At 50.9% G+C, this 26082-nt stretch overlaps 10 protein-coding genes across 10 annotated transcripts; 1 reads left to right on the top strand and 9 right to left on the bottom strand.

The window, feature by feature from the left end:
• Positions 1 to 34: 34 nt before the first annotated feature.
• Positions 35 to 5152, bottom strand: TbgDal_XI12350 (hypothetical protein, conserved; the record flags this gene model as incomplete). The annotated part of the gene is made up of 1 exon (XM_011782078.1): positions 35 to 5152. One exon carries the CDS (start codon positions 5150 to 5152, stop codon positions 35 to 37), a length of 5118 nt encoding a protein of 1705 aa, XP_011780380.1.
• A 963-nt stretch (positions 5153 to 6115) lies between these two features.
• On the bottom strand, positions 6116 to 7162 carry TbgDal_XI12340 (hypothetical protein, conserved; the record flags this gene model as incomplete). The annotated part of the gene is made up of 1 exon (XM_011782077.1): positions 6116 to 7162. One exon carries the CDS (start codon positions 7160 to 7162, stop codon positions 6116 to 6118), a length of 1047 nt encoding a protein of 348 aa, XP_011780379.1.
• A 1108-nt stretch (positions 7163 to 8270) lies between these two features.
• Positions 8271 to 9752, bottom strand: TbgDal_XI12330 (hypothetical protein, conserved; the record flags this gene model as incomplete). Its single annotated transcript, XM_011782076.1, has 1 exon — positions 8271 to 9752. The coding sequence occupies one exon, from the start codon at positions 9750 to 9752 to the stop codon at positions 8271 to 8273; it is 1482 nt and encodes a 493-aa protein (XP_011780378.1).
• Positions 9753 to 10491: 739 nt separating this feature from the next.
• On the bottom strand, positions 10492 to 11652 carry TbgDal_XI12320 (translation initiation factor 2 subunit,putative; the record flags this gene model as incomplete). The annotated part of the gene is made up of 1 exon (XM_011782075.1): positions 10492 to 11652. One exon carries the CDS (start codon positions 11650 to 11652, stop codon positions 10492 to 10494), a length of 1161 nt encoding a protein of 386 aa, XP_011780377.1.
• Positions 11653 to 12069: 417 nt separating this feature from the next.
• TbgDal_XI12310 (hypothetical protein, conserved) lies at positions 12070 to 12591 on the bottom strand (the record flags this gene model as incomplete). Its single annotated transcript, XM_011782074.1, has 1 exon — positions 12070 to 12591. The coding sequence occupies one exon, from the start codon at positions 12589 to 12591 to the stop codon at positions 12070 to 12072; it is 522 nt and encodes a 173-aa protein (XP_011780376.1).
• Positions 12592 to 13044: 453 nt separating this feature from the next.
• Positions 13045 to 13563, bottom strand: TbgDal_XI12300 (hypothetical protein, conserved; the record flags this gene model as incomplete). The annotated part of the gene is made up of 1 exon (XM_011782073.1): positions 13045 to 13563. The coding sequence occupies one exon, from the start codon at positions 13561 to 13563 to the stop codon at positions 13045 to 13047; it is 519 nt and encodes a 172-aa protein (XP_011780375.1).
• Positions 13564 to 13862: 299 nt separating this feature from the next.
• Positions 13863 to 14315, top strand: TbgDal_XI12290 (hypothetical protein, unlikely; the record flags this gene model as incomplete). Its single annotated transcript, XM_011782072.1, has 1 exon — positions 13863 to 14315. One exon carries the CDS (start codon positions 13863 to 13865, stop codon positions 14313 to 14315), a length of 453 nt encoding a protein of 150 aa, XP_011780374.1.
• Positions 14316 to 14469: 154 nt separating this feature from the next.
• Positions 14470 to 16422, bottom strand: TbgDal_XI12280 (hypothetical protein, conserved; the record flags this gene model as incomplete). The annotated part of the gene is made up of 1 exon (XM_011782071.1): positions 14470 to 16422. One exon carries the CDS (start codon positions 16420 to 16422, stop codon positions 14470 to 14472), a length of 1953 nt encoding a protein of 650 aa, XP_011780373.1.
• Positions 16423 to 16992: 570 nt separating this feature from the next.
• TbgDal_XI12270 (hypothetical protein, conserved) lies at positions 16993 to 24276 on the bottom strand (the record flags this gene model as incomplete). Its single annotated transcript, XM_011782070.1, has 1 exon — positions 16993 to 24276. The coding sequence occupies one exon, from the start codon at positions 24274 to 24276 to the stop codon at positions 16993 to 16995; it is 7284 nt and encodes a 2427-aa protein (XP_011780372.1).
• A 493-nt stretch (positions 24277 to 24769) lies between these two features.
• On the bottom strand, positions 24770 to 25759 carry TbgDal_XI12260 (hypothetical protein, conserved; the record flags this gene model as incomplete). The annotated part of the gene is made up of 1 exon (XM_011782069.1): positions 24770 to 25759. The coding sequence occupies one exon, from the start codon at positions 25757 to 25759 to the stop codon at positions 24770 to 24772; it is 990 nt and encodes a 329-aa protein (XP_011780371.1).
• Between the last annotated feature and the right edge of the window lie 323 nt (positions 25760 to 26082).

The raw sequence follows: 26082 nt of genomic DNA, 5'->3' as shown, positions 1-26082 counted from the left end.
TCCTCTTCTTCATACCATTTCTCCAATGCTATCATCAGGTGTCGAATAACTCGAGAACCTCCTCATCAGTCAGTGTCATTGGAAGCGCGTTGTCCACTTCTGGCAAGGCTTCTGGCCCTTCTTCCGATGCGGCCGCTGAGGTTGTGCCAATGACGCCCGGTAACACTACAAGAGGTCTCTCCACCGTTGGAGCCATGGAAAGAGTTTCCTGTTCACCACATTTCTTGCGGAGGAAACTTTGTATCCTGTTTCTGCATTCCCGAGACCAGCTCATCTTCGCTCGTGTTTGCCTTAACCTCCGCAAAATCACCTGTGGGTTGTCAACTTCCGCGGCTTCCCCACCCTCTTGTTCTTCCTCCTCTAAGTGACAGCCGCGTTGGTTGGGTCCAACATTTCCAGGGATGCCCTCGCCCAGTTGGACTACTCCCATATTCAGCGCTGATGAATTAACAACACCTGATCGCGACCTGCTGCACTGGATACACGTATTGCCTAGGTGTTCACTAGCAACACCCACAATACATTTCTCATGATACGCGTGACCGCATGCGTATATCCTCACGGCTGTTTCGGCCCCCACGCCACGAGCAAAGTTAAGGTCCCCACCGCACACATAACACATGTTGGCCACGGGCATCACACCCATATTTAAGCGGCGGTAATGTTCCCTGCTTAAATTTATAGCATCCTGCTGAAGGGAATCATTGCAAATTTCGTTAACTTCGCACTCAAATCGCAGCGAACCCACCGTACGGGAAATTATCGACTCAAGAGTTTTTAAACCCTCCCTCTTGCAACTTCCCACGATGAATGTAATAACGTCGGCAAGGTTGAGCACCTTGATCATACACATCAAGATGTATGACGCGTAATCGGTGAATAAGGGAAGCAATCTCTTAACCACAATGGAACGCTCTTCGGGCGTAAGGCTTAACGGTGTACCAGACTTCTTCGTTGAGCCCCCGAACTCCGCGGGGCCTCCGTTTCTTTCGTCAAGAGCTTTGGAGATGGAACCTGATTCTTGCAGCGCTCCCTCCCGTTCTAGACAGTCGCCTAGACTTTTTTGCGGACTTGCGAAATGACCAAACAATGTCATCCACACCTTATACGACCGAGCTTCCTCCGCGGCGTAATGCCTAGCGCATAGATCAACTGCGTGCCTCACCACGTGTTGAAGAGCCTCCTCACAGGACCCCGATTGAGCTGCTCTTATGGTTTGGCGCTGTGGAGACGAATGCTTGCGTTGTGCGGAACCTGATACAAAACTTCCGTTTCTCATCTCTGGAGACTGGACCTCGCGTATAAGCTCCAACTGCACCTCATGAAGTTTACTTGTAATGGCGTCCATCAACACTTCAACGGCTTCCTCAACGCGGAACCTCTTTTCGAGCAAGTAAACGGCGGCGTCAATCACCTTGTACTTCTTCATGGAGCATAAGACAGTGTCGCAGTCGTAAGCCAACGCGGCCTCGTATGCCCGCATGTACGGATACACCCGCTCCGGATCTTCAGAGCAAAGCAGGCCAATATACGCGTTTTGCAGCATTACATCCCCCAGAACTTTTGGCTCTGCTTTCGCAACCAACTCGTCAATATAGCGGAGAAATGTCTTACTAGACTTGCGGATAATGCTCATCACCTCCTCGTGGTCATCACGAAGGTGCTCAAACACAAACCGCGCTAGTGCTGTGGGGTCTGCGTCAGCTAGTGCAGCAATGTGATGCATCACGGCATCGCGGAGCCGCCTGCTCCGTTCCCTCTTTCCTTCACCTTCTATGCGGCTTACCCTCCAGATAAAGTTGAACACGTCTTTGGCAAGTGTAGCGTCAAAACGGTTGTATTCTTTACAAAGGTAGCACTCGATGGCCTCGGCCAACTCCCCACGAATGTAATGAAGTTCTGCCAAGGCACGGCCCATTCGTTGCTGATGTAGCGCTGCCTCGACAAATGCGAAGTTAAGTCCTTCCATGTGTGGGCTGGTAAGAAGTGCTATCACGTCCGTCTGCGCACTGCGCCTCTGCACATTGTCCCTGGCCATTTGGAACTGATATATTAGATGCGTACAGGCGTGATCAAAGAATAACTGCACTGGAGTCAGCACCACTGCACCACCCAAAACGAGGTGTATGATCCCTGCGAAAAGTTGTTGCACAACCGAGTACGGCGGCCAGTCGCGCTGCACCAGTTCCCATGGCCTAAACGGTTTCCCAGATGCAAAGTCCACCCCAGCGAGGTGTAAAAGAAGCTGGGCGGCGCAGTCGTCTCGCTCCTCTGGATTACTCCATGGCGAATATGGTCCACTTTCCTGCAAAATGGGCAGCGTAACCATCACAACACGCTCAGCATTTACGCGAAGAAGCGCTTCGAACTCACCTGGTGTGTTAAGCAGGTGCCTCCACATTTGCCCCTTTGCCTCACGCCAGCACTGCTCGGGAATATAAACGCCATCCATGACGGTGGCCCCTCTCATAGTGCACTCAAAAAGGTCAACTGCTACCTCATTGTCCCTTCCATTAACTTTGTTCACGCGGCGCCACTCCCTCAGGGCGTACTGGAGCGCATCTGCATATCCATGGTGCCAGCGACAGAGAATGAAAACCTTTAGACGAACCAAGTTGTACTTCTCGGAGAGGGGCAAAAGACACTCGTGACCCCCCTCCAGCTTCATCAGCACCCGTTCCGCTCGCGACACTCCATGAAGGGGTTCCCCCTCCCCCTGTGTGGTTAGTGTGTGCAATACCTCCAACGCAATATCCGATTCATCGTCCGCGAGAAGAGTAAAAAGAGGCTCTACGTAGGCTTCCGGCAGGAAGGTCACCACCCCCGAATTGATGCAGTGCCCAAGAGCGTAGAGTGCGAGCGCATCGCTGCCTTTGGCATCACGCAGGTACACCATTGAGGAGTCAAAAAACACATGCATTGCATCAACATCTGCACAGGCTTTAATAAGGCAAGTGATACTCCCAACAATAAAAGACGTGGAATTCGCTGTCTTCAAGATGTACGCGAGGAACTTATTAGCAAGTATGGAAAGGTAGGCATGAATGCTAGTGCGACGCGCCACTGGGTCACTTTCCAGACCCGAGACGGCAAGGGCGACATTGAGAGCGAAGTCCTTTAGCTGATCCAGTGCTTCGAGGAACCTATTTTTGCTAACTAAGTCGTCTAGGCGCTCCCACCATGACATCAACGTGCAGCTGAAGGCGGTGGTCCGCCCCAAAATGAGGGCATTTCTTCCGCTACACGTGAGTGCTGCATTGCAGCGATTCGTACGGCCATCGGTGGAAAAATACGCTGGTTCCAATTCGTGCATTTGCTGGGACTCCACAACAACACCTGCGCTGACGTCAAAAAGGTGTAGGAAGTTGTCTTCATCAAGGAAAAGACAACAACTATCCATGTGAGTCATTGCGCGCAGTGACCTTTCAAGACGCGCGCCTGTGATTTTCTGCACGTCTGTCACAACGCCACCATTCGCCACCCTAAACACTTCCACATCCGTGTTCTGCACGAGGCAAAGAAGAAGCTCGTGCTCCAGTGGCACTGGTACAAACTGAAGTTGTAAATGGTGCCTAGTGCCTTTTGTTTGTTGCTTTCGTTTATATAGTGGCGTAACGACACCTTGTGCTCCGCAGTCCACTGCAAGGACAACTAATACTTCAAATGAAGCTGCAGCCACGACGTGAACTCTGTCCTCCTTCATAAATACAAGGTCCACATCGCTGAAAGGTGCGCTTCCTCCGGGAGAAGCAACTTTCACCACACGGTGACTCATCATGCCCAAAACGCGCGAGAAGGAGAGCAGTTTGATACTGCCACAACTTCCCAACGCAAGAATCCGAAAGGCCTCCTCCTGGCAATGACGTAATCGGATGATTGGAGTGGTGAATTCATCGGTAACTTCACGAAGCGTAGATAGCGAGCTCGCTTCTACCATCTTAACGGTGCCATGCTGATAGCCCACTGCCATCGTCGACGCCTCGTGAGACAACGAAATTGAGACGACAGCCCCTAGTGGTTTTGATAGAGTGGTAAGTATGGAGTTTGGCGGACCGAATTTACCGATGGGTCGGCGCCTTTCGTCGAAAAGCAAAACAAAGCCTAGCGTAGTTCCAACACACAGTGTCACTCTTCTCGGTGCAGGTGGCGAGACGGTTTTGGTGCACTCCTGGGCGTTTTTGTCGAAAGGAGAGGGGCGAGCGCACACGCAGGAAGGCCATCCCACGATTTCTCTGTTTCCATGAAGCTCCTCCCGCATACCCACGTGCTCGTGGATACGCACCAGGCGGACTCCCTTTTTCCCTTCTACACGGATTGCCGAGGCAGCGACGTGCTCTGCGCGCTCCAGCAATTCATCCATGTTGCAGTCCTCTTCACTTAGAAAGTCACCGCTAACGCTGGACTGGCCATCGGCGAGGGCATCCAATACAGCGGTAAGCACTTGTGCGTCGTTTTCTTGACAATGTCCATTTTGAGGTGCGATAGACGAGGCGCTCCTTGGTCCTGCACCCATTCCGATTGATTGCGCAGAGGTTGATGCAACTCCGGCAGTAGTTGCGGGCGGCCCGCTTGGAAGCGCAGCCCAAAACACTGCGCCATCCAGCGGGTCTGCAGAGGACGCCGGGACCACTTGGCCGCTGCCCTTCGTACTTGCCGCAGAGGTGACACCCATAAAGACCGAAGGCGGTTGCACCCCACTTTCCCGTTCAGCAGATGATGAGATCTTTTCATTCGCAAGCTGTAGTAGGGTTTCTATGAGCAACTCGTCTTCGTTTCCTCCTGTGTCTGAAAGGTACGTCGCCCTTCTCCACGCGCACGCCTCTTTGTGGCAACCGCTTCCCTTCGTGGTGTACGAGGACAACAGTTCGTTTGTATCCTTTGCTTCCCACTGCCTCGTGCCGACATTACTGTCCTGCCCACCAGATCTCGTAACCCGCGACAACGCACCGTGAGGGGGAGACGATAAGTCCACTCCCAACCGTTGGGGCACCAGTTGACCAGTTCCTCCAATCCTATTCGTGTCTGCCGGATCGGGAGCAGAATTCATTGCCCCGCTTTGGACGACAAACCCACAGTTCTCAACTGCGAGTACGTTCGTCCTTTCCATTTCGGCGGCGAGCAGTTCAGCGAACAAGTCGTCATCTGTCTCCATCGCTTCCTTTTGCTTGGTAAACTGGTTAATGCCCCTTTCCTTCTCTTCTGATTTCACTCCTAAGGGTGTTACGCATAAAATGTTCTGCCGCGGACCTTTAGGTGACGCGGCTTATGTATTTTATTCTCTTTCAGATGCGCTCTCTGCTCTCACACCCAGACGGGACAGTGAATGCGAATCCAAAAAGGAAAGCGGAAAGTAGGGTTCATGATGGTGAAGCGCCAGTCGATCAGAGACGCTTGGAAAAGGTATATACACACAAGGGAAAACAATGACAGCTGTCGGACCGCTCTCGTGCCCGGGAAACAATTTGCTACGGTGACTAGCGCTGCTGCAGTCCCTTTTTTTTCTTTTCTGAAAAAAAATTAAGCTCCTTTTCTAGCGAGATTTAAGTACATACACAACTATTTCAAGGCTATGACTTCTACAACGCGTCTGATTACATATACGCAACCCCAACGTGTGACAATTTCCCCTTGCCCCTCTTTTCTTTTGCTTCATTCCCCTTTCTCACTCTTCCTCTAGCCACTTTCTCCAACTTCTACATACGCATTCATTGGGGGCAAGTTGCATTTAGTTGGGAGATAAACTTGCTTTCCCCTTTCAATCTTCAAGTTTTAGCCCACACGTCTCGCCCATCAAAAAAGCGTTACCGTGCCCGTCTTTCCTTGTCGAGTGAAAAGTTGTGAAGGAATTGAGCAGGAGGTGACACGTCGTTAGTTTGCGTAGTTGCACAAAGCCCCGAGAATCAACCCCTTCCCCTCCTTTGGGGGTTTCCGCACCTGTGTTATAGTAAATACATATGTGTGAACGAAAAGTACACCAAACAAACGAAAAAAGAACAAACATCAGAGGGGGGAAGTGAGTGAAAACAAGGGGTCACTGGGACCACAACGTAAGGGGAACACGCGCGTGGGAGGCTTGGCCAGGGCAGTACATCTGCATGTGCCCCTCCGGGCTCACTCACACACCATCTAAGTGGCTCAGTTGCCATTCGTATTTCTCGCGCATTTGCTTCATGAGCTCTTCACGGTATTGCTTCCGCTGCTCGTTGTTGCGGAGGCGCTCTTCCTGCCTGATGAGTACCGCAGAGGCTGCGGCTTCTTCGTTTCGCTTGCGGATTAACTCTTGCGGCTCGTCGTAGTCATGGGTGCGGCGGAACTCCTTCTGCTTTGCGATGGTGTCCTCAAAGTCCGCCTTGAACTGTTGACGCTTCTGTTCGGCCTCCCGCCTTTCGCGCTCCGCAAGGGCAGCGTTGTGCTCCATCATGGTCCGGATCCAAGCATCCTCACGTGCTTTGTCCTCCGCCTGCTTTTTCTTGAAGAGCGAGTGATTCTCCTCGTTTTCTATTTGCATAAGGCGCTTCATATCCTTAGCCCTGCGTTCGTCGGCCTCCATCTTCAGCCTTAGATTCTCCTGCATTGTGCGAAGAGCAGCGACATCAGCCTCTTCTTTTTCTCTTTGCTTTGCCCTTTTCGCTTCCAGCTCCTTCAGGTTGCTGGCACGCATCATGTCCATGTATTGTTTCGTGGCCACCGCAGCTTGGCGCTCCTGCTCCTGCATCTGGCGGGCGAACTCAGCGTTGGTTGCTAGGAGCGCGCTGTCGTACGCCTTTTCGTTTGCCCTCCACTTGGCGAGGTATTCCTCCCGGTCCTTCTTCTGCTGCAAAATATCGGCCCTCAGCAAAGCCCTGCGCTCCCGCTTCAGTGCTGCATCCTCATCCAAAATTTGGAGGTTTATGTGCTTCGCCGCCGGCTCATCCTTCTCTTTCTGGCGCCGTGCGGCACCAGGAAGTGGGCGGGTCGTGTCGGTGTGGAGAGGAACGGAACTCTTCCAGCTGTTCAGCATTGCCACCCTTTGCTCCACCCTCTGCTTTGAAAGCTTAACGGTCTCCTCCTCAAACGCCTGTCGCGTAGGCTCGTACTTCTTTACGCGTAGACGATTGCGTTCCACGAGGTAATGGCGGCGTGCCATTGAGTTCGGGGCGTCCTCAACAGGCGGTAAAGGCATTTTTTCCCTTCCCTTTTTGAATATGGATGTATATTAACTGCGCGTGTGGCGATGCTAACCGCTACAACCGGTGCTACTTCTGAAATATCGTAAACAGCCTTTTCGACCCTCAGCCAATAATATTTACGTCCGTACACGATGGGAAAAACAGGGAAATGGGGTAAGAAACAACCAGAAAAAAGTGTGCACATGTCCACATACATACTAATGTAAGCCGGAGAAACTACTCAGATATCCTCGCTGTGAGAGCACTAGCCGGATTATGTTATCAAAGACATAAAAAAAGCAAGGAGAAAATGGAGAATAGTCTAAGATTTTACGGTGAGAGCCGCACCGTAAGAAAACTGCCTGTTCCCCTTTCCCTTCGCTGCTGATTTTGTCACCCCACCCAGCCATTTTTCTTTTTTCGCAACAGGCGAACGAACCACAGGAGCATGTCGCCACCTCCCTGCTGACGCCAGTTCGTTCCCACAAGTTCCTACGTTAAAACGACTCGAACGAATAAGCAGAAACGAAAATTAAGGGATGTCCCCGGGGAAGAAACCGGAGTAAAAAGAAGAGTGAACTCAAAACCTGTGGCAGCACTTGAAATTATCCCTCCTCTCCCTAACTTGCCAACAATTTACGCCGCGCCAACTTGCAGTTAATACACAATCTTTTCTTTCTTCCTTCTGCTCGCCAGACTCAACCAAGTCGAATAGCAAAAGTTCTCAAGGGGTTACACTCCTCCCCCCCTTCATTACCTCCCGTTCCCTCTTTTGTACTATATTGTACTGACATACAATGAACGATGACGAATCGTACTGGATGCATCGAATAGTTAGTCGCGTAGACCGCAGTTGTGAGATCGCTACTGAGCTTTTATGAATGTTTGTGCATGCACCATATTAACCCGGATGCAGTGCGGTGACAAGCTAGGACGCAAGTACGCCCAAATTTTTCACACTGACATTGAGTGTGGAAAACCAAAAGGAGAAAAGGTGCGGTCACAAGCCCGTTCATACACACACGTATCTGTAAGTATCTAACCCATCCAACATACAACCCGTGTGCGGCGGCCTCTCGTGTGTACGGGGAAGTGCACGCCTCTTTACCTATCGACACGTCATCAGTTAGAGAAGTCACGCTCATGCCGCTCCAACCAGTGCGAAAGATCCGTCCACACGAGATCTTCTATATTACCTTTTTTCCTCTGCTCACCAACCACAACCTTCCCAAGCTCTGTACGTGCGTGTAAAAGTTTTTTTCCGCCTATGACCTTGTGGAAGACCATATACTCACCGGTGTTCCCTGAGAGTCTGCGGAAGCGAATGTTGGTATCCGGATGCTGAGTGAAGTGGGCATTGACAACTACACTTAGAAGTATATCTATTTTGTCCCAACGCCGCGGCCGATATGCCGGGGGTGCTGTGGGACCGTGCCTCTGGGTCTCCATTCCCCTGGGTTGCGGGGCATTCACTTCTTGTTCCACCTGATGGGGCACGGGGGTTATCGCAACGCCTTGTGACTCTTTTGTGGCGCGAATCGTGCGGTGTTGTGGCAGCTTTATAGTGTCTGAGGCCCTGCCCTCAATCCGTACGCGAACTGGTGCATGTCTTGTTGTCGTTTCGTATGTACCTGAGGGCCTACTTTTGTCATCGTCCGCCACTTCATCAACTCTCATTTGTTCCCCGTGCTGGGGCACATCGGGCAAGTCTGCCTCTTCACTTTCCTCCACCGACCGATAATCTTCTGTATCAGCAAGTGACTCGTTGACCACTGCCTCCACGTCCACCTCGTTTTTAATTTCCTTCATGGGCTCACCACTTTCTGGTATGTTTTCGCACGGTGTGTGAGACATTTCTTCCTGTGCCACAGGTTCCAACTTTTTTGAAATCTCACCCTTGCCATCCTCTTTCCCTTCTTCTGCCAGATGTTTCCTTAGCTGATTCAGCGCCGCCTGCTTTATTCTTACGCTCAACTCCTGTTGTTGGACTATGCTCGCCGGAGCGACCTCCATATTACCGCGACTGTAGGCTGTGCGCGCGATTGAAAGGAGACACGTAATAACAGCCCGGTCGTTCTTCCCATCACACAGGTCTGAATCAGTGAACAATTCTATTTCCGTTAGGTTGAACTTCTTTGCGGCCTGCCGCAGGAACTTCGCGACATTGTCACGGGCAAAAAAACCATCAACCCGCTTCGGTACGCGGAGCTCCGAATCGGGTACTGGGGGGTCGTCAAGCTTCTGCAGCAACACCAGCAACACCACTCCACTTCGCAGGGAATCCACAAAATTTTCCTTCTGGAGCACTTCGGCATTGTACGCATCGCCCACAACGTCCGCGACCCATCGGCGACACTCGTCCATCATGGCGTCATCTACTGCCTCACGCGTGGGTCCTGAGTTGAGCGGCTTGGTCCTACCGTCAGTCGAAGCGCTTGCATTGCCATCCAAAACGTCGGCGCCGCTCGCTTCTCCGTGAACGGCGTTGCTACTCAGCTCCACAGGTTTCCTATGTGTGTTGCCGTTACTGGAAGTCGCCGCTGGATCGTCAACAGAATGCATTGCTCCTTCTGTAGCGAACTCATCATTGTGTTCAAGAGTCATTGGAAGAACTTTAGTAAAATATCACCGTCCTTTCGGTGGCTTTTCCCTTCTGGAGGCAGGGGTTCCCGTGAGCTCACCGCCACGCGACACCTGCAGGCACTGTGTGAGAGATTCTTCTTCCTTGTGCGTGTATGTATTTCTCTGAGCAGGCGACACGTTTTCCCCCACTTTGTCGCGCTTGAAGAACACCTGTTGAGAAGAGCATGGAATGTTTTGTCACGGGGTGGAGAGTGTGGAAGATTGAGGCCGTAGAGTTGGGTGAGAGGGGAGAATAACAAACCCCGAAAATACATTATGCGAGAACACACACCACCAGTTTTGTCCTAGCTAGCACTGGCGGGTGGTGTAAAGGCAAACCTTTCCCAACCCCCCATTCTCTGCAGCTAACCGCGCAGAAAAAACTTTTAAAAATCGGAACTTTAGAATTATTAATACTCCAAGACAAATAAAGGTGAAGAATGAGTGCGTTCCCTGACGCAGCAGGCTTTGCGGCATCTTTCCACCCCTTTCCAATACACCTCTTCCTGACTGAGGTGTCCGCATCACACACACTCCACTAACGATCTTTTCGCAGGCGCGACGACCAAAACTGCGGGGCGCATTGGGCGCCACGACATACGTCTTGCCCGGTCCCAGTTACCACTAAATAATACGTGTCCTTTGATGGTTAATTTACCGCACCATTTGGCCCCAAGTTGACTCCTCCACCGCACGAACGTCGTCTCACAAGCACCAAGACTCAAGGCTCAACAATACGGGATATGTCAAAGAGCGGACCCGCTGTGGCAGGGGGAAAGACACCGTTCTCTGTGATAATACCTCCAGTGATGAGAGAGGCGGGGGTGATGTCAAACACGGGATTCCACACTTTCAGATGGGGCCCGTCTGCCACCACACGCTTCCTCCCGTAATCGGAATTGCTTTTGTCACTCTGTAGGCCCCCGCCACCGCTGGCGATATGTGTTATTTCCGCCGCTTCCCGCTCCTCGATGACAACCCCTTCACCATCTGGTGTTAGCGGATCGAGTGTTGTAGAAGGCGCTGCGACAAAAAAGGGCACCTTGTGATATGCTGCCGCTACCGCAAGGTTGTACGTGCCAATCTTATTTGCTGTATCGCCGTTTTTGCATATGCGGTCGGCTCCCACAACAACAGCGTCGATGTCGTGCGTTTTCATGACGGCCGAAACGGCGCTGTCGCAGATGAGTGTGCATGGAATATTTTCTTGTACGCATTCGTAGACGGTGAGCCTCGCCCCCTGATTCCACGGCCGCGTCTCGCAGGCATACAGATGCTGCAGGTGACCCTCGTAGAAGAGCTGCCGCACAATGCCAAGAGCAGTCCCATAGCGGGATGTGGCAAGGGCCCCCGTGTTGCATATGGTTAAAATGTTCACCCGTTCTTTTGACGCCAGTTTCAACAGGTGGGCAGCACCGTGGCGCATAATTCTCTCATTGAAGGAAACATCGGCGGCGTATATTTTTTCGGCAAGTTGAACACAAGTCTCTAACACGGCTTCCATCGTATTAGCCTTGTCCGTTTCAATATCTTTCTTCAATTGAATGAGCACCTTTGATAGATTAACCGCAGTAGGACGGGCAGACATCATTTTGTCACAGCTCATCAGCAAAAACTGCCGCATATCGTCAGCGGTTTTCCACACCGAGTTTTGCCGCTGCTCCTTTAGTTCCCGCTCTGCTACCACAGCAAGTGCAAGGGCGGCGCTGACAGCTATGGCGGGCGCACCACGAACACGCATCTCCTTAATGGCGCAACATATGTCGTCAATACTGGTTATGTCGCAGTATACTGTTTCCAGTGGAAGTCGACGCTGGTCGAGCAGCTGTAGCACTCCCCGACGATACTTGATTGACTCCAGAGTGTTGTGCGCACTGCTCATCGCCTCTATCGACCCCTACGAACAAAAAGGCACGGTAGCTTTTGTGATATCCACTGGAATGTGCAATGTGTGGTGGAGCACAATTTGGAAACTAGTGTTGTTAAGGGTAGCGGGCCACCCCTCACCAACGGGAGGGTAATAGGACCAAAGGATGACGACATTATTAGCGCACACCACGCGCTCAAAGCAAGCAAAAACAAAGAAAATGAAGCACACAACCATCACTGAGCTTCCAGAAGCGCTTGCCCCACCAGATTATTAACAGTGGTTTCAAACGCTGCAGTCGGACACGGGTGCCCGCCCCCCCCCCCGTCGTGGTTCCTCATTTGCTCCATTCTCCTCAGATACACGACGTTGGGAAGAAAGATGATGCACCTCCAGTTCCCCCCCCTCAGCTCAAAAATCTTGACGTCCTGCTCACGTAAAACGTGAAAGCACCTTTAGGACTGCAGAGCGACCGAATGGTACGTAGCTGAGCGTGTACCATATCATAGCTAGATACTGCGCCAACATGAGTAGCACTGTCAACAATACAAATTTCAGAATCAGCGCGGAGATTAATGTCATTAGCAGTGACGTGAGGTACACGGTGGTGGCCCCCCTGCGAGTTTCATCAAACATACGCTTGAGCTGTGCAGAAGGGCCACAGAGGAACATTGTTCCACCTACGGACACAATATTCGCCATAGTGTTCAATGCAGCATATTTCCGCAGCGAGTGTGGGAGGGCAATCCAAGACATGGTAGAGAGAAGAAAACTAACTATGAACGCTATGATGTAGCCGGACACTCGTTCCTTGAAGGACAAAGAGGGAAACAAACTGTTGTCTTCCATCACGCCCTCCTGTTCCATTTGGACCATTCCACTAATCTCAAAGTTTGTCATAGGTACGCTCGTCGTTTTTCCCATCAGAGAGTCTAAATTCACGTACTTCGACATCGTCAACGCCTTTCTTGCACTTCACCTATATATATATATATATATATGTATCTGTTTAGTTATGCTTATTTCCACCGACACAGCGCGTGGTGGAGGCGATATAGATGCACTTTACCTTATCTGTGCCTGCCCCCCCCCACACACACAAGTAAGAGGAAAAACAGAGTGATTGTACGAGAGTGCACAGGAGCCCAGGCAGATCGGTTGCCCAAGTATATTCGTGTTTGTTCAAGCGACTCAAAGGACCACGAGAAGTTTAGATTTACGCAATTGACCTCCAGTCTCAGAGGTACTCCTGCAAACACAGACCTCCAAGTAACCTGGACGACTTGCGATCTTTGAGATACCGCCAGTAAGGCCCCGTGGTATCACCATCGAGTGAGGAAGCACACCATGTTAAATGAACAGAACAATAGCGCTGCACTTCCGTCGGACCTTTCACGATCACCTGAGTTACGGTATTGTCAAGAGAATATTGTGCACCACCTCCATGATGTGTTTGAACCGGTCGGGTCCCAATAATATACCACCAAACCAGCGTGTCACCACCACCACGTATCCGTCCACTTTCTTCTGCTCCAACAGAAACATAATCCGCGACGCCGCCCCCGTTTCACCATCGTCATTGCAATCGGCATGCAAGACTCCAGCAGTGTCAGTGAACCGGTAGGCGTAAATGGTGGGGTGCGTAGCTTCCGCGATGTGCTTCTGCCGCCGCAGATGCTGCACCACCTCCTGTACACCTGCCTCAGAGTTTACTCGTGCCATGTGCGCCACAAACTTGGACTTCCGGTCGGTGATGGGATCACTGCTCCACACTTCCACTGCTGTAACCTGCAGTTCCTCTTCCTTCGCCGCGGCTTCAAGCTTATGTTTCGCCTGCTGTTCCTCTTTTGCCTGTCGCTGCGCTTCGCGCGTCACTTGAAGCTCGGTGGCAAGGTTTTGGGCAAGTGTTACAATATGAAGGAGCATCGGCCCACCGAGCGGAATCTCCTCCCGCACGAGCCGCAAGAGTTGGGAAGAGTATTCACTAATGAGAGTTACGTTTGGTCCAGAGCGACGAACAATGACGGAGGCGATGTGGAGGGGTACCCATGCGGGGGGAGTGTTATTTGCAATTCAAAGCGGAACGGCAGTGAAACGATGAGGGTCCCTGCATGGCCAGGATCCCTCTTCACTTCGTCAGGGAACACGGCCAATAGCAATCGAACTTCTTCATCCACATCATTTTCCATTCCCTGCTTGAGTGCAAAGCGCCACTTTCTCACCAAATGAAGGCGGAGGTAGGCGCCGCTACTACTATGAACATGTGTATCCCGTTTTTTTTTTTAAAGAACCCAGATGAGCAAACGACAATGCACCAAACACGTCGAAGCAGAGGAAAGCCCCGGGGCAGGAGGTGGAGGGTATTAATGCCTCACGTATATACAACCTCCCCTGAAGAGAGTGTGTGTGAGAGATGGGCAGCGAAAGTGGAAAGCATTTATGATAATGGTAAGAAAGAAAATCATAAAGAGATAATTCCTATGTGCCTTCCCCACGCCGTGGCTTTGCCTCATTTCTTTTGCACAAAACCGATACGTCGCTCCGATACGTTCATGTCGCTACCAAACTTTCCCAATACATGTGTATGCAAATGCACCACACACATAATTGGGGCCCGTGACTACCGGAAGATAAATGGGAACCCCCGAAAAATACCATCAACCTCGCGCTCTGCGTAGCATTCCAACAAGCGATGGAAACAAACCAAATAGCCTACTGTGCTGTCTGCCCTCACTCTGCACCAAAGGAAGAAAAAACAGAAACAACCAAGTTGCACACCAAATGGGTGCCCTTTTTGCCTTTTTTTTTTTTGGAGCACCCTACCCCTGTTCTTTACGCAGTTGTCTGGCCGCCGGTTTCGCCCATCTCACGTGCGCGATTATCCTCCAAGTCTTCCAACTTGCTTTCTATCTGCAGGACAGTTGAGGTGAGATGACCCAACACAGTCGATACCTCGTGACGGAAACCTGCATCTCCCGCTATTAGTTGCCGCACTTCGTCCAACTGCTGTGACAACGCGTTTTGCTGTTTGAGTAACTGGTCCAACTTCTTTTCGATATTTGCCATATTCTCATCAGTGCCCGGGTGTGCACTTCCTGCTGCTGATTTTCCTGCTGAAGCGTCAAATGGCTTCGCTTTCTCTTCACCCCCCGCATTTCCAGTCTTAGCATCCGGAGCCAAAGGCGGTGAAGTGAACAGCTGCTGCGGCACGGGCAGTTGGTTGTAAATAAACCATGCGCGTTTCATCCCGTACTCAGCCCGTTCCGGCTGGTGGTTGCACCGTGGAAGGAGATTGCGCGTAGTGACACTCACGCGGAAACCTTTGTGCACTTCCTTTATGTCTGGATCCTGAAGAAGATGTCTATTCACTACCCGACCCGCCACCTCCGTTGTTAAGGGGACTATTTTCCTGTCGCAGGTTCCGTGTGGATAGTAGTGAAAGACATCACCGGCAAACACCAAAAGGGAGCGGGGCTCTAACACCACCGATTGAATCGGTGATTCTTTGGCGATACCCTCTTTGAAGCGGAAAGTATCGTTGTAGTGTTCCATTGGCTCGGAGTAAGGCTCACGGCGGGAGTAGAAAAACATCACGCACGGAGTGCCAAGCGAAAGCACCGACACGCGCGGTACATAAATGGGACCATCGCAATGCGGGGCGATGCCCTCGTGTGGGTGGTATTCATGCACTCGTACACTGTTAGGGAACACGGAGGGTGTGAAGATACCATCGTACACCTGCATGTCGGTACAAGCCTCCACCCAAGGGGGCATGTTACGATCGGATACGAAGCTCTTATTGCATGTCTCGCACATACTGCAACCCCATTCTTGTACAGTGCGCTTGGTAAGCTGCGTTTTCAGTTCGCGTGGTGTGCTACGAACAGCTTCCATCATTTCCTGTTCCTCTTCCTCTGAAATATAGTTGGGAATGTAGTACAAGTCGGGCAGTTCTCCGACGCGATACTGTTCTAACGATAAGTGGTGCGGGGACGAGCCCAATTCCCCTTCGCCTAAGCCACCAGACCGGCTTCCCACTTGACGGGCTGCTGTCGCCCGTTTGATATGAGAGGTTAGCCTCAGTGGGGTGGGGAATACCTGATGGAATACTTGCATTAGGTCACCGTTAGGTGTCCAGCGCTTCACGCCTCCCACTGGGTCCCAAGGCGAGAGTTTTGCCGCGTTGAATTTCCCACTAGTGCCGCTGCTGCTTCGCCACGAGGCGACTAGGGTGAATGTGCTGTAATCCATGGAAGATGAGTGTACATGTTTCACCACGCCAGTGACTTCGGTTTTACAGGCGTTATTTGGGGGCATTGACGTTGTTGCCGGATATGTGTACCATTCTAGGCTCATGAGAAAGGCTGTGCCTGACGAACACGGCTCTCCAGTGTCTATGCGACCAACACCGAATCCAAGGCCGTTTGCAGGGCGGAGGTACACCATCTTGTCGTGGTCAATGAACAATTCACCCTGTATTTCCTCCGTCAGCACCAACCACGGGCCGTACATGTCACGCACGAAGTTGAGGGAAGTCACTGGGCTTGTGATAAGTTCACCTGCCGTGTCGGCAACATCTGACTCAGTCGCGCCCTCAAGGCAGAAGTTGGGGGTGTTAAAGTTAAATCCTGCCGACTTCATGCTTTCTCTTATGGTGGTAGCGCTGCTGCTAGCGCTGCTGCCGACACCGCCATTTCTTCCATCACCACTGCTGCTGTGGCGGCACGAAGCAAAACTGCTTTTGCTCGCTGTAGTCAAAACAGGCAAAATAAGGCACCTGCGCATCCTTTCCTTATCTGTTGTTGGTTCTTCACCTCAATAGAGGCAGTGCTTTTACCCCCTTTGTCGGTAAACCACTTGACAGATACCTCAGGTTCCGTAGGTTAAACTGAGGGAGAAGCACCAAAAACGCAAAACGACAGAAGTGAGGGATTCAGTGATAATGACGACAAAAAGCGCGAGGTATCGAACAATGGGGATTGAGGAAGGACCGCGCGACGGGTAGAACGCAATGCCGAGTATACAAACGCAGAAGCAAAAACAGTAACTAATCAAGAACACTACTCACAGCAAAACAAACCATCTTCCTCACCGCTGTCGGGCAAATAAATATGAGATATAGGGAAAACTACGTGGTTGAAAACAAAAAGAAACCTGACAGCGTTATCTAAAGGCTGTTCGTGAGTATATATAGAGGGAGTAAAAAACGTTGATATAACTGTGCATTTAGATAAAAAAAAGTCCTTATGGAAAGGACAGCGCTTTTCAAAAAAAATTTTTTTAATGGCTATCTATTCATTTAGTTTTCGGATGTTTATTTTTAATTTCCCTTCTCTACATAACTTTGTTTTTCTATTAGTCACTTTCGCTTTCGCTCTCGCTTCCTGTTTCTATCGAGTTTTCTCCCCCTGTCATTTCTGTTTCCGCGACATCGCCCACCAAACTGTCGTCACTGCTAAACTCTCCTTTCAGTCTTTCCAAGATGCTGTTCATATTATCGCTCCTCAAGTCGCGATCGGATGCTGTCGAGGGGGCGTACCACATGGAAGATGTTGGAACGTCGTTGCTGTTATTTGCTGAGGGGAATTGCCGCAGCAACGCATTTCTCCAGCCACGCAGCAGTCGATGCCAGTGGCCACTGGCAACGTATTTTTCATACAATCTGTAGTGCATATTCCACAAACAGTGTGATTTGTGCTCAGCTAAAATATTGCGAATGCGCTCCTCATAGTATCGAATGGCCGCTCGGTCCAGCTTAATTTCTTTTTCGAGGGTTGTGGCGTCGAATTGCAACCATGAAGGGATCTGCTCATACGCTGGAAGGCGCACCCTGAACGCAATGTTTCCGACAACTTCCCCCTCAGAATGTACACCACTGCCGGTATGGTCCCGGCCGTCCGGTACAGCCGGCCCTCCATTCGCGTTCGGTGGAAGGTAAAGCAGCGGTACCGTCACGAGCTCCCCGGTGCTGTAGAGCAAAGGGGTGAAAAGCGCACGGAGAGAGATGACTGCGCAACCTACATATTCAGGTTCATGTAAAAGGGAGGGAGGCTGGGGCATTATAACACGCGGCCTTTGCTTCGACACAACAGGGGTGGCTTTACAAAATGGACCAAAACGCGGAATCTTGCCGTTCTGCGCTTCCGACGATTTCACAGGGCAAGGCGGTGGAAGGGTGCGCTGACGTCGGACAGTGATGGTGAGCTTGTGTGCTTTCCGTTCGCGAAAGGTGCGCACGTCTAGGCGAATGGTGCTGCTGTTCCCTTGTGGTGTGAAGTTTTTGGTTGTAGTACTACTTTCATCGCCACCGTATTTTGCTGTCACAACATATTCCGTCTCACCTTCTGGCCACACCTGCTGATCGTCTTCCTCGGTTTGCTCGAAAAACACACGATGAATGGAAAGGAGTTCTACAGATATAAACACTGTAGCTGCAACCGGTTCGGTAACGACCTCCCTTCTGATTTCGGAGTGGGCGGCCTCCCGATTTGAGACTTTTTCCATTATCATATGCATGATGGGCACCTTAGACGGTCTGTACCTCCGAATTAACGACACGACGTCGTCCTCCACAAAATCTTTAGCCCTTTTCACAGTATCATTGTAGACAAAAGCACTTGACTTCAGTTCAACACAGAGATTCCCGACACTCACACCCTCATTGTCAACCAAAGGGATCCAGTATACGCCCTCCTGCGATACCACCATACCTCGTAAGGAAAAATCACCCGTGCAAAGAGTCTTTGTTAGTAAAAATCGCGTTTGCTTCACCTTGAACCGTAACCTAACGTCATAGACATCATCAACGAGTACCCTTGCCCTACTTTTGCTGTCTTCTGGGTCGAATAAAATAGGATCATCGGTGGATAGCTTCTCAGTGCGTATTACTGGGGTATCATTGAGGTACACTTTCAAGTAACTGTTAGGATAAGGTGTCAGTTGGTTCAGGCTCATTAGCCGTATCGCCATGGGTAGTTTGAGAATGTCCGGCCCATAGGTTTTTCGTAGCTCTCGTAGGCAGTCCTTTTCACGGCTTGCGTAGCTACCAAGGAAGCACTCTGCCTTATGCAACTCTTTAGGTGCGTGGTGGTAAAGAATGCTCCGAATAGAAGGCCGACACATTTCTGCCTCGTAGTCGTTAGCGGCAACACCGTCAAAGTTAACCGCAAACAGTTCCAAGTACAGTGATCCTTGGAAGCGAGCACCACGAGTTCCCGCTTGGCGCACCAACGGAACAGTCATGTGGGTTCGCTGTTGTAACTTCAGTGATTTCATGGAAAGGACGGTTACTCCCAGATCATGATCCTCGGTGCCAGTGAGACCCTTCCCGATGACAGACACAAAAACCTCATCCCGCCGAGGGCAAACACCACTGAAAGTGAAGGTTTCATTGAAGTGCACTTCACCAGCACAGTCGGTACGGACCTCAAAAGTTTTATGGTACTGCAACCCAATGTGAACCACAGCGAATACCCTGCGGTATACCGTTTGTACATGTTGCAGCAACTCATCGCCGTCTTTTTCTCTCTTGTGAGTGCCAAGTGTATTGTCAACTATTGGGCTATCCCACGCAGCAGATGTGGGCCTCCAGTGCCTCAAGGAAACTCGAAGATCGTACCACTTCGCTGTCGGTCCAAACTTTTCCAGTAGACGGCCCGACTCCAATGGGGAAGCGGCAATTACATCCAGCTTGTGAAGTGAGCTTCGGGCGTTCATCCATAATATGTGGTGTAGGTACGCCATGCGCTTGCTGTTCTCTTCATTTACTTCCACTCGAAGTGGTTTGGGGCTTTCAGTCAATTCAGATACGCTACCGCGCCTCGTACCTACAGTGATCGTACCACAAGGTACCGCTTCCTCCGTGCCGGCCCGCGAAACCAACACGCGAGTGCGCGTGCCATCTTGGGCAGTGGTAATAACCGTTTCACCAACCGCGGTGTCGCCGGTAAATACGATGAGACGAATGGGTTCGTTCACCCCTATTACCAGGTGAAACACCATGTTCAGCGGAGCTGCTTGTCCTTGAAGGTTTACGGGGGATGTTGTACACGATCCTCTGCTTGTTTCAACCAAAACGTGGCAAGGCACCGGACGCAGTAGTGGGACCCCGACTTCCGTTCTAAGTCCGCACACCTCAAACACAGTTAGCATTATTGTATCATCTTTCCTATACCGCCTAATAAACGCATCTATTTCCCCTGGTGTTTTACGGTAGCAGTTCCCTACTAACCACTCTAACAAGTGGAGGTTTGCATTCCCCGCGGATACAAGCACATCACGGACATAACGCCGCAGTTTCTCCTCTTCTTGTGTCCTTTCGGCTTCCCCCCACTGCAGCTGCTGCTGTTCGCATTGCTTTCCATTAATTGAGACGACACCATTGGGTCCTTCTTCTGTACCGCGACGGAAAGTAATGCAAACGTCACCACATTCGAAAGCATCGCTTGTGCCTACATTACATATCAGCGAAATCCAGCGGGTATACGAATCTAACACATGCAAATAGCGCAGCGAAACAACTGCTTCACCCAGTCGCTTCATGCGATCATCTTCAGTTTTTACTATCGCTGTAACGTTGACCGTGTCATCTTCTGGTTCGTCCAGTAAAATTGTTTGATGGGGGAAGATGGGATTGAGGGTCAGAGGTACCAACCCTGTTTGCGCCTCCGTAGAAGATGTGCTGATCTGAATAGACAGCATATGTTTTTTTTGCGTTGCCGCTGGCATGTTACGACACGCCCGGACGTTTACCTGAATTTTGTTGTTCACCTTCCGACCGAACGTTCCGTCAGATAATTTAACGCGCTCTTCCCATACGTCATCTGTATCCACAGACCGCGATCCCATCGGCAATAACAATCCTTCATTCCCATCACTTGCTGAACCCGAAGATCCTTGCCATCCTCCCTTCATGGGCCATATCAACTCTTCCTGCCGCCGTGGTTCCTGCCGAGCGGGGCGAAGCTCCAGCCGCTGTGACAATTTCAAGACGCTCATTCCTTCCCTCCTAACTTTCAATGCATCTGGCGTGGGCCACACACTCAAGCCACAGGTTACTTGCGGGATATTCTCCTTTACCTGAACTTCTTGTACGGGGCTATCTTTTTCTCCGAAAGCAGAAGTTTTCTCTATGCGTCCTTTACACCAACCCCCCGTAAGTCGTGTTAATTTCTCCTGTCCCTCCCGCACTGCTCGCGCCAAGCAATCCCCTTGCCCCCCAACTGGTTGCGGTTCCCCACTATTGCGTTTTGATTCTTCACCGATCACCTGTACTGGGGATGCTTCCTCTTCAAGATTGGTTGGGATGGATTGGAAACCTTTCTTTCTCTGTAATGGTTGCAACCCCAGTCTTTCATCATCCCTTCTCCTATGAATTGGCTCGCCTTCAGTGTGAATCGCCTGCATAAAATTCTTCATGTGAACGTTCTTTTCTTTTCTGTCGAGAGCCCCTTTTTCACTCTGCTGAATAGCTGGAGGTGCACTTACTTTTCCACATTGCACCAGTTGAGCAGTTTGCACTTCCTGTTTCTGCTTGTCAGGCACTACCTCTTCCACACTGGTGTCCCATGTCAAAGCTGCCTTTCCTCCACTCTGCTGAATAGCTGGAGGTGCACTTACTTTTCCACATTGCACCAGTTGAGCAGTTTGCACTTCCTGTTTCTGCTTGTCAGGCACTACCTCTTCCACACTGGTGTCCCATGTCAAAGCTGCCTTTCCTCCAATCTGATGAATAGCTGGAGGTGCACTTACTTTTCCACATTGCACCAGTTGAGCAGTTTGCACTTCCTGTTTCTGCTTGTCAGGCACTACCTCTTCCACACTGGTGTCCCATGTCAAAGCTGCCTTTCCTCCACTCTGCTGAATAGCTGGAGGTGCACTTACTTTTCCACGTTGCACCAGTTGAGCAGTTTGCACTTCCTGTTTCTGCTTGTCAGGCACTACCTCTTCCACACTGGTGTCCCATGTCAAAGCTGCCTTTCCTCCACTCTGCTGAATAGCTGGAGGTGCACTTACTTTTCCACATTGCACCAGTTGAGCAGTTTGCACTTCCTGTTTCTGCTTGTCAGGCACTACCTCTTCCACACTGGTGTCCCATGTCAAAGCTGCCTTTCCTCCACTCTGCTGAATAGCTGGAGGTGCACTTACTTTTCCACATTGCACCAGTTGAGCAGTTTGCACTTCCTGTTTCTGCTTGTCAGGCACTACCTCTTCCACACTGGTGTCCCATGTCAAAGCTGCCTTTCCTCCACTCTGCTGAATAGCTGGAGGTGCACTTACTTTTCCACGTTGCACCAGTTGAGCAGTTTGCACTTCCTGTTTCTGCTTGTCAGGCACTACCTCTTCCACACTGGTGTCCCATGTCAAAGCTGCCTTTCCTCCAATCTGATGAATAGCTGGAGGTGCACTTACTTTTCCACATTGCACCAGTTGAGCAGTTTGCACTTCCTGTTTCTGCTTGTCAGGCACTACCTCTTCCACACTGGTGTCCCATGTCAAAGCTGCCTTTCCTCCACTCTGCTGAATAGCTGGAGGTGCACTTACTTTTCCACGTTGCACCAGTTGAGCAGTTTGCACTTCCTGTTTCTGCTGATCGGGTGTTGGCGCGTGTGCTTGCCAAACTGAAGGGTATATTTGCTGTTGCTCGGTGAATGGTGAGGGTTGCAGTGTAGCAGCTGCTGGAACAAGTTTGTTGTCGAGCTCACTTTGTTTGTGCTCTATACAATAATGGGGTGCAAAGTGCAAGAGAAACTGGTGAAGCTTCTCCAATGAAGAAGAGTTCATCATGGTGTCCACATGCGCAGTCGCGTGGCTGGTGTAGCCTTCCATCCCATCGACTAAATCGAGCTGTCTACGTACATTATTCGTGCTGCTTGTTCTTTCAAGGGAGGCGTCTTCAAGCGTTTCCACCTCTGTAAATCCTGCTAACGTACCGCTCTCGAAGAAATCATTAACATCCCGAGTTGTGTGAGGAGGTAAAGAACAGGTAGGAGGTTTGCTCTTCGCTTCTTCGCACAAATTTCGTATTCCAGTAAGGCGGAAAAAATGCTGACGAATAGTCACAAGCTGCTTATCCGCAAGTGAAGCAGTGTTGTTGTCCACGCAGACGACATGGTAGACCCGCAGCGCCTCACTGCCTTCATTGCCATCCCCAGCTCCCGTGGGTTGTCGCTTCACTGATGGGATGGCGACGTATCCCATTGCATACACTACCTGTCGGTCGCACGCGCCAGCAGCAGGGATTTCAGTGCTTTGAATACCATTCTGCACGTAAACAACATTTATGTTATCTGTCAGCTGGTATAAACGCCATCGGTGTGCCTCGTCGGGTTGCAAGAGTGCGTTAGATGTTAGAATGCAGGCATCCTGCTTGGGAGCAGAATGAGACAGTTGCTTGAAATGTATGTGAACGGTATCCTCACCCTTTTGTGAGTGGAGGAGCTCTACTTTCTCTACACTCGGGTCGTACCTGTGCAACTGCATCGGGTCGCTCACTAATCGGCGGAAAATATCCAGAGAACATGCGATAGTTGTCGCGAAACGGTAAGCCTTTAGAAAAGCCGGTGCAGGAAAGCAACATCGTGCTTCGCATTCCTCCACCGTGCATCCTTCATGTTGAAGGACCAAACGCCACGCGGCCGAAGCATGCAGGGCAAACAATGTTTGAAATACACGGCCTGGAGCAGAGGATGGGTTGTCCCCCTGTAACACTACATCTGATGGCTCCTCAACGAGAGGATTGGGCTCGCGTGTGTTTTCAGTCCCAACGGAGTGTGCATTTGGCGTTTCTTGTGGCCGCTGATTCTCCCAGATGACAGGTTCCGTGAGAGGGCCACCTGTGTTAAGCCACTCAAGCATTTGGCATAAGTTCCGCACACAGACCATTTTTGTTATGCACCGGTCAACCATCTTTGGAGTACGATCTCCTGGTGCGTGAACGAACACCACTCGAACGAGTGGCCCTGGTATTTCATAGGCGATAAAGGCAGATAAGTGAAAGCGCATACGCACGTACGGCGGCGAAGGAGGTGTCTTGGGGTGCTCAGCACTTTTCATAGCGTAAACGAATATCGTTGACAAGGGTTGTGGCACGTGGCCCCGGCGTTTATCGTCACGAAGGCTTGCCACAAACTTGCACAAGGGATTGTTTTCGGTGGTGTTCTCCGGCACTTTGTACGCCGCCGTTATATGCACGGCAACCACATCACATGGAGGATCGCCTGCGTATGCGGTGTGAAACAACTTTGTCTTGTTATCTCTTTCAATGATATCGCAAAACATGACGTTGTCCTCGCAGTATCGCACGCTTCGTGGCGCTGTGATGAACGTGGCAAAGGTCCTAAGGCTACAAGGTACCGTCGTCGTCACTTTTACCATATTTTGGGTAGCTGAGTTCGGGTTGTGTCCATCGGCTGCATCTCCTCCACCAGGAGTTGGATAGGGGTTTGGGGCGACGTATACATTGCATAGCGCCTTTGTATAACCGGTGGCAAGTTTCCAGAAATCAGCATATGAACCCAACAATAGCGCCTCCTGCAAGATCGCATCGCAGCCACCGGGAGTCATCTTGTGCAATGGTTTTTCCTTCCTTCCCTCCCCTTCCTCCCCTTTAATATTTTCTTTTTTGAACTGTGCACTCATTTTGTCGTTATTATCTATACCCGAATTCTATTGCCTGTGTCTATACCGAACAAACAGGGCACACCGCCCTGCCTGGACAAGCACAGTTAGTCAAAGGAAGCTGGAACAGAGAGGAAATCCAAAGTGCTGCAGCCTAAATAGAGCTCCCCCGCTGGCCCCTCGGTTGTCGTCGCTCTTGCTACACCCGGGAACACACTATTTTTTTTTTCTTTGAACGTCCGTAACGGGCGCAGAAAATGCGAAGTTTAAGGGATCCAAGAATAAGTAGGGGAAAGTGATAAGAGTACTCAGAAAACTGGGCAAACTTGTACAAGTACGCGTTGGAAGGAACAACATAAAACCTAACATGCAACAATTATGGAGTAAGACGAGAGGGGTTAGGGATAGCCCTGAATTGTGTTGTTAAGGCCGTTCCTGCTGCTTGCCCTGGACGCTGGTTTAAAAGCATCGAAATAAAGAGAGAAATGCCACTGTGACACCGACTACTTTTGTGTCACGTCTTTTTGTAATTCCCAGTGAATCGCGCGTAATTTGAATACGACCTTCCCACCTTCGACGCCACTACGCCCCAGGAGGGAAGTTGCTGCTGCCGCCTTTCCTCTTGCATTAGTCGGGCGTGGAGGCCCTTCTCCTCGAGACTCATATCCGCGAAGTAAGCAGGAACCTCACCATCGAGAGCGGTTGGTTCCCACTCCTTCTTCCGGTGACCTTCCCGCGCGCGGTTGTTCCCGCCGGTAGTTGTCCCAAACAGCCGCTCTGTCATGTTAAAGCCACCAGAGTTCGCCCCCGTCCCCGAAGCTCGCTCCTTCAGCCCTTGACGCTTCTCATGCCGCATGACATATTGCACCCGCTGTTTGAACTGCGCGTTCTGCAGGCGCCGCTCCACAAATGTTGGGGCCTTCCCTAGTGTACGAGCCACTTGGCGTATCGTCGCGCCGCCGCGTATCATACGGTAGATCGTTACGTCCTCCTCGAACGAAAAAAATTTACTGTGGCTGAACGGGTGATTTGCGGGGTTGCGGAGCTCCTCCTCGCTCACGGACCCGGCTCCCATCATTGTCATAGCACGCCACTCGAGCGTCGACTTCATGTCCCACCTGTCACCGTCCGCAAAATCATCCGGCACCCTTCGCCGTCGTCGTCCAGCCTTAGGGGAGAACCGACCACCATTTGCATTTTCTGCAGTGTCGCCTGGTTTTGTTTCCTTGTCTTCATCCGCCGTACCTGACGTACTGGCGGCCTTTGGGTTTAAAGCGCCGCTGCTCTGAAGCATCTCGTACGCTGTGTTGATAATCTTCATCTTCTGATCATCACCACTGCTGATATCTGGGTGATGGAGCCGCGCAAGTCTCAGATACTGTGCTCTTACTGCCTCGCTACTGATATTCGCGCTGTTGGTGTCCAATCCTAGTACACGGAGAGCAGCTGCGATATCCTTTGGCGTTGCCAGTGCTGCACGGAGGGTTTGGTTGAAACGAAACATTCGGCTGTGATATGTACTACGGTACCCTCTGCTTCAGTAGCCGCCCCGCTAAAGAGTGAGGATGAGGCAAGGCAACCCAACAGAAGTAAAAGGAATGAGGTAAAGGTAACATCTAAACGGTGCACAAATGCACATGCGGACGGGCATTGATACACACACACACACACACACATATATATATATATGCCTGGAAGGCAAACAACAGATGGTGAGGAGATTGACACTGCGGTTGGCGAGTGCGTTTCTTCTGTATGTGGACCCACCGACGGCAACAACAGAGGCAACTGTTGTAGAAGTATAGGTGGTGAGTCAAGTAATAGAGG

The sequence above is a fragment of the Trypanosoma brucei genome, chromosome 11 (genome assembly GCF_000210295.1).
Source record: "Trypanosoma brucei gambiense DAL972 chromosome 11, complete sequence".
NCBI lineage: Eukaryota > Euglenozoa > Kinetoplastea > Trypanosomatida > Trypanosomatidae > Trypanosoma > Trypanosoma brucei.
Note: the sequence above shows the minus strand (reverse complement) of the source record. Positions and strands in the feature narration are given on the sequence as shown.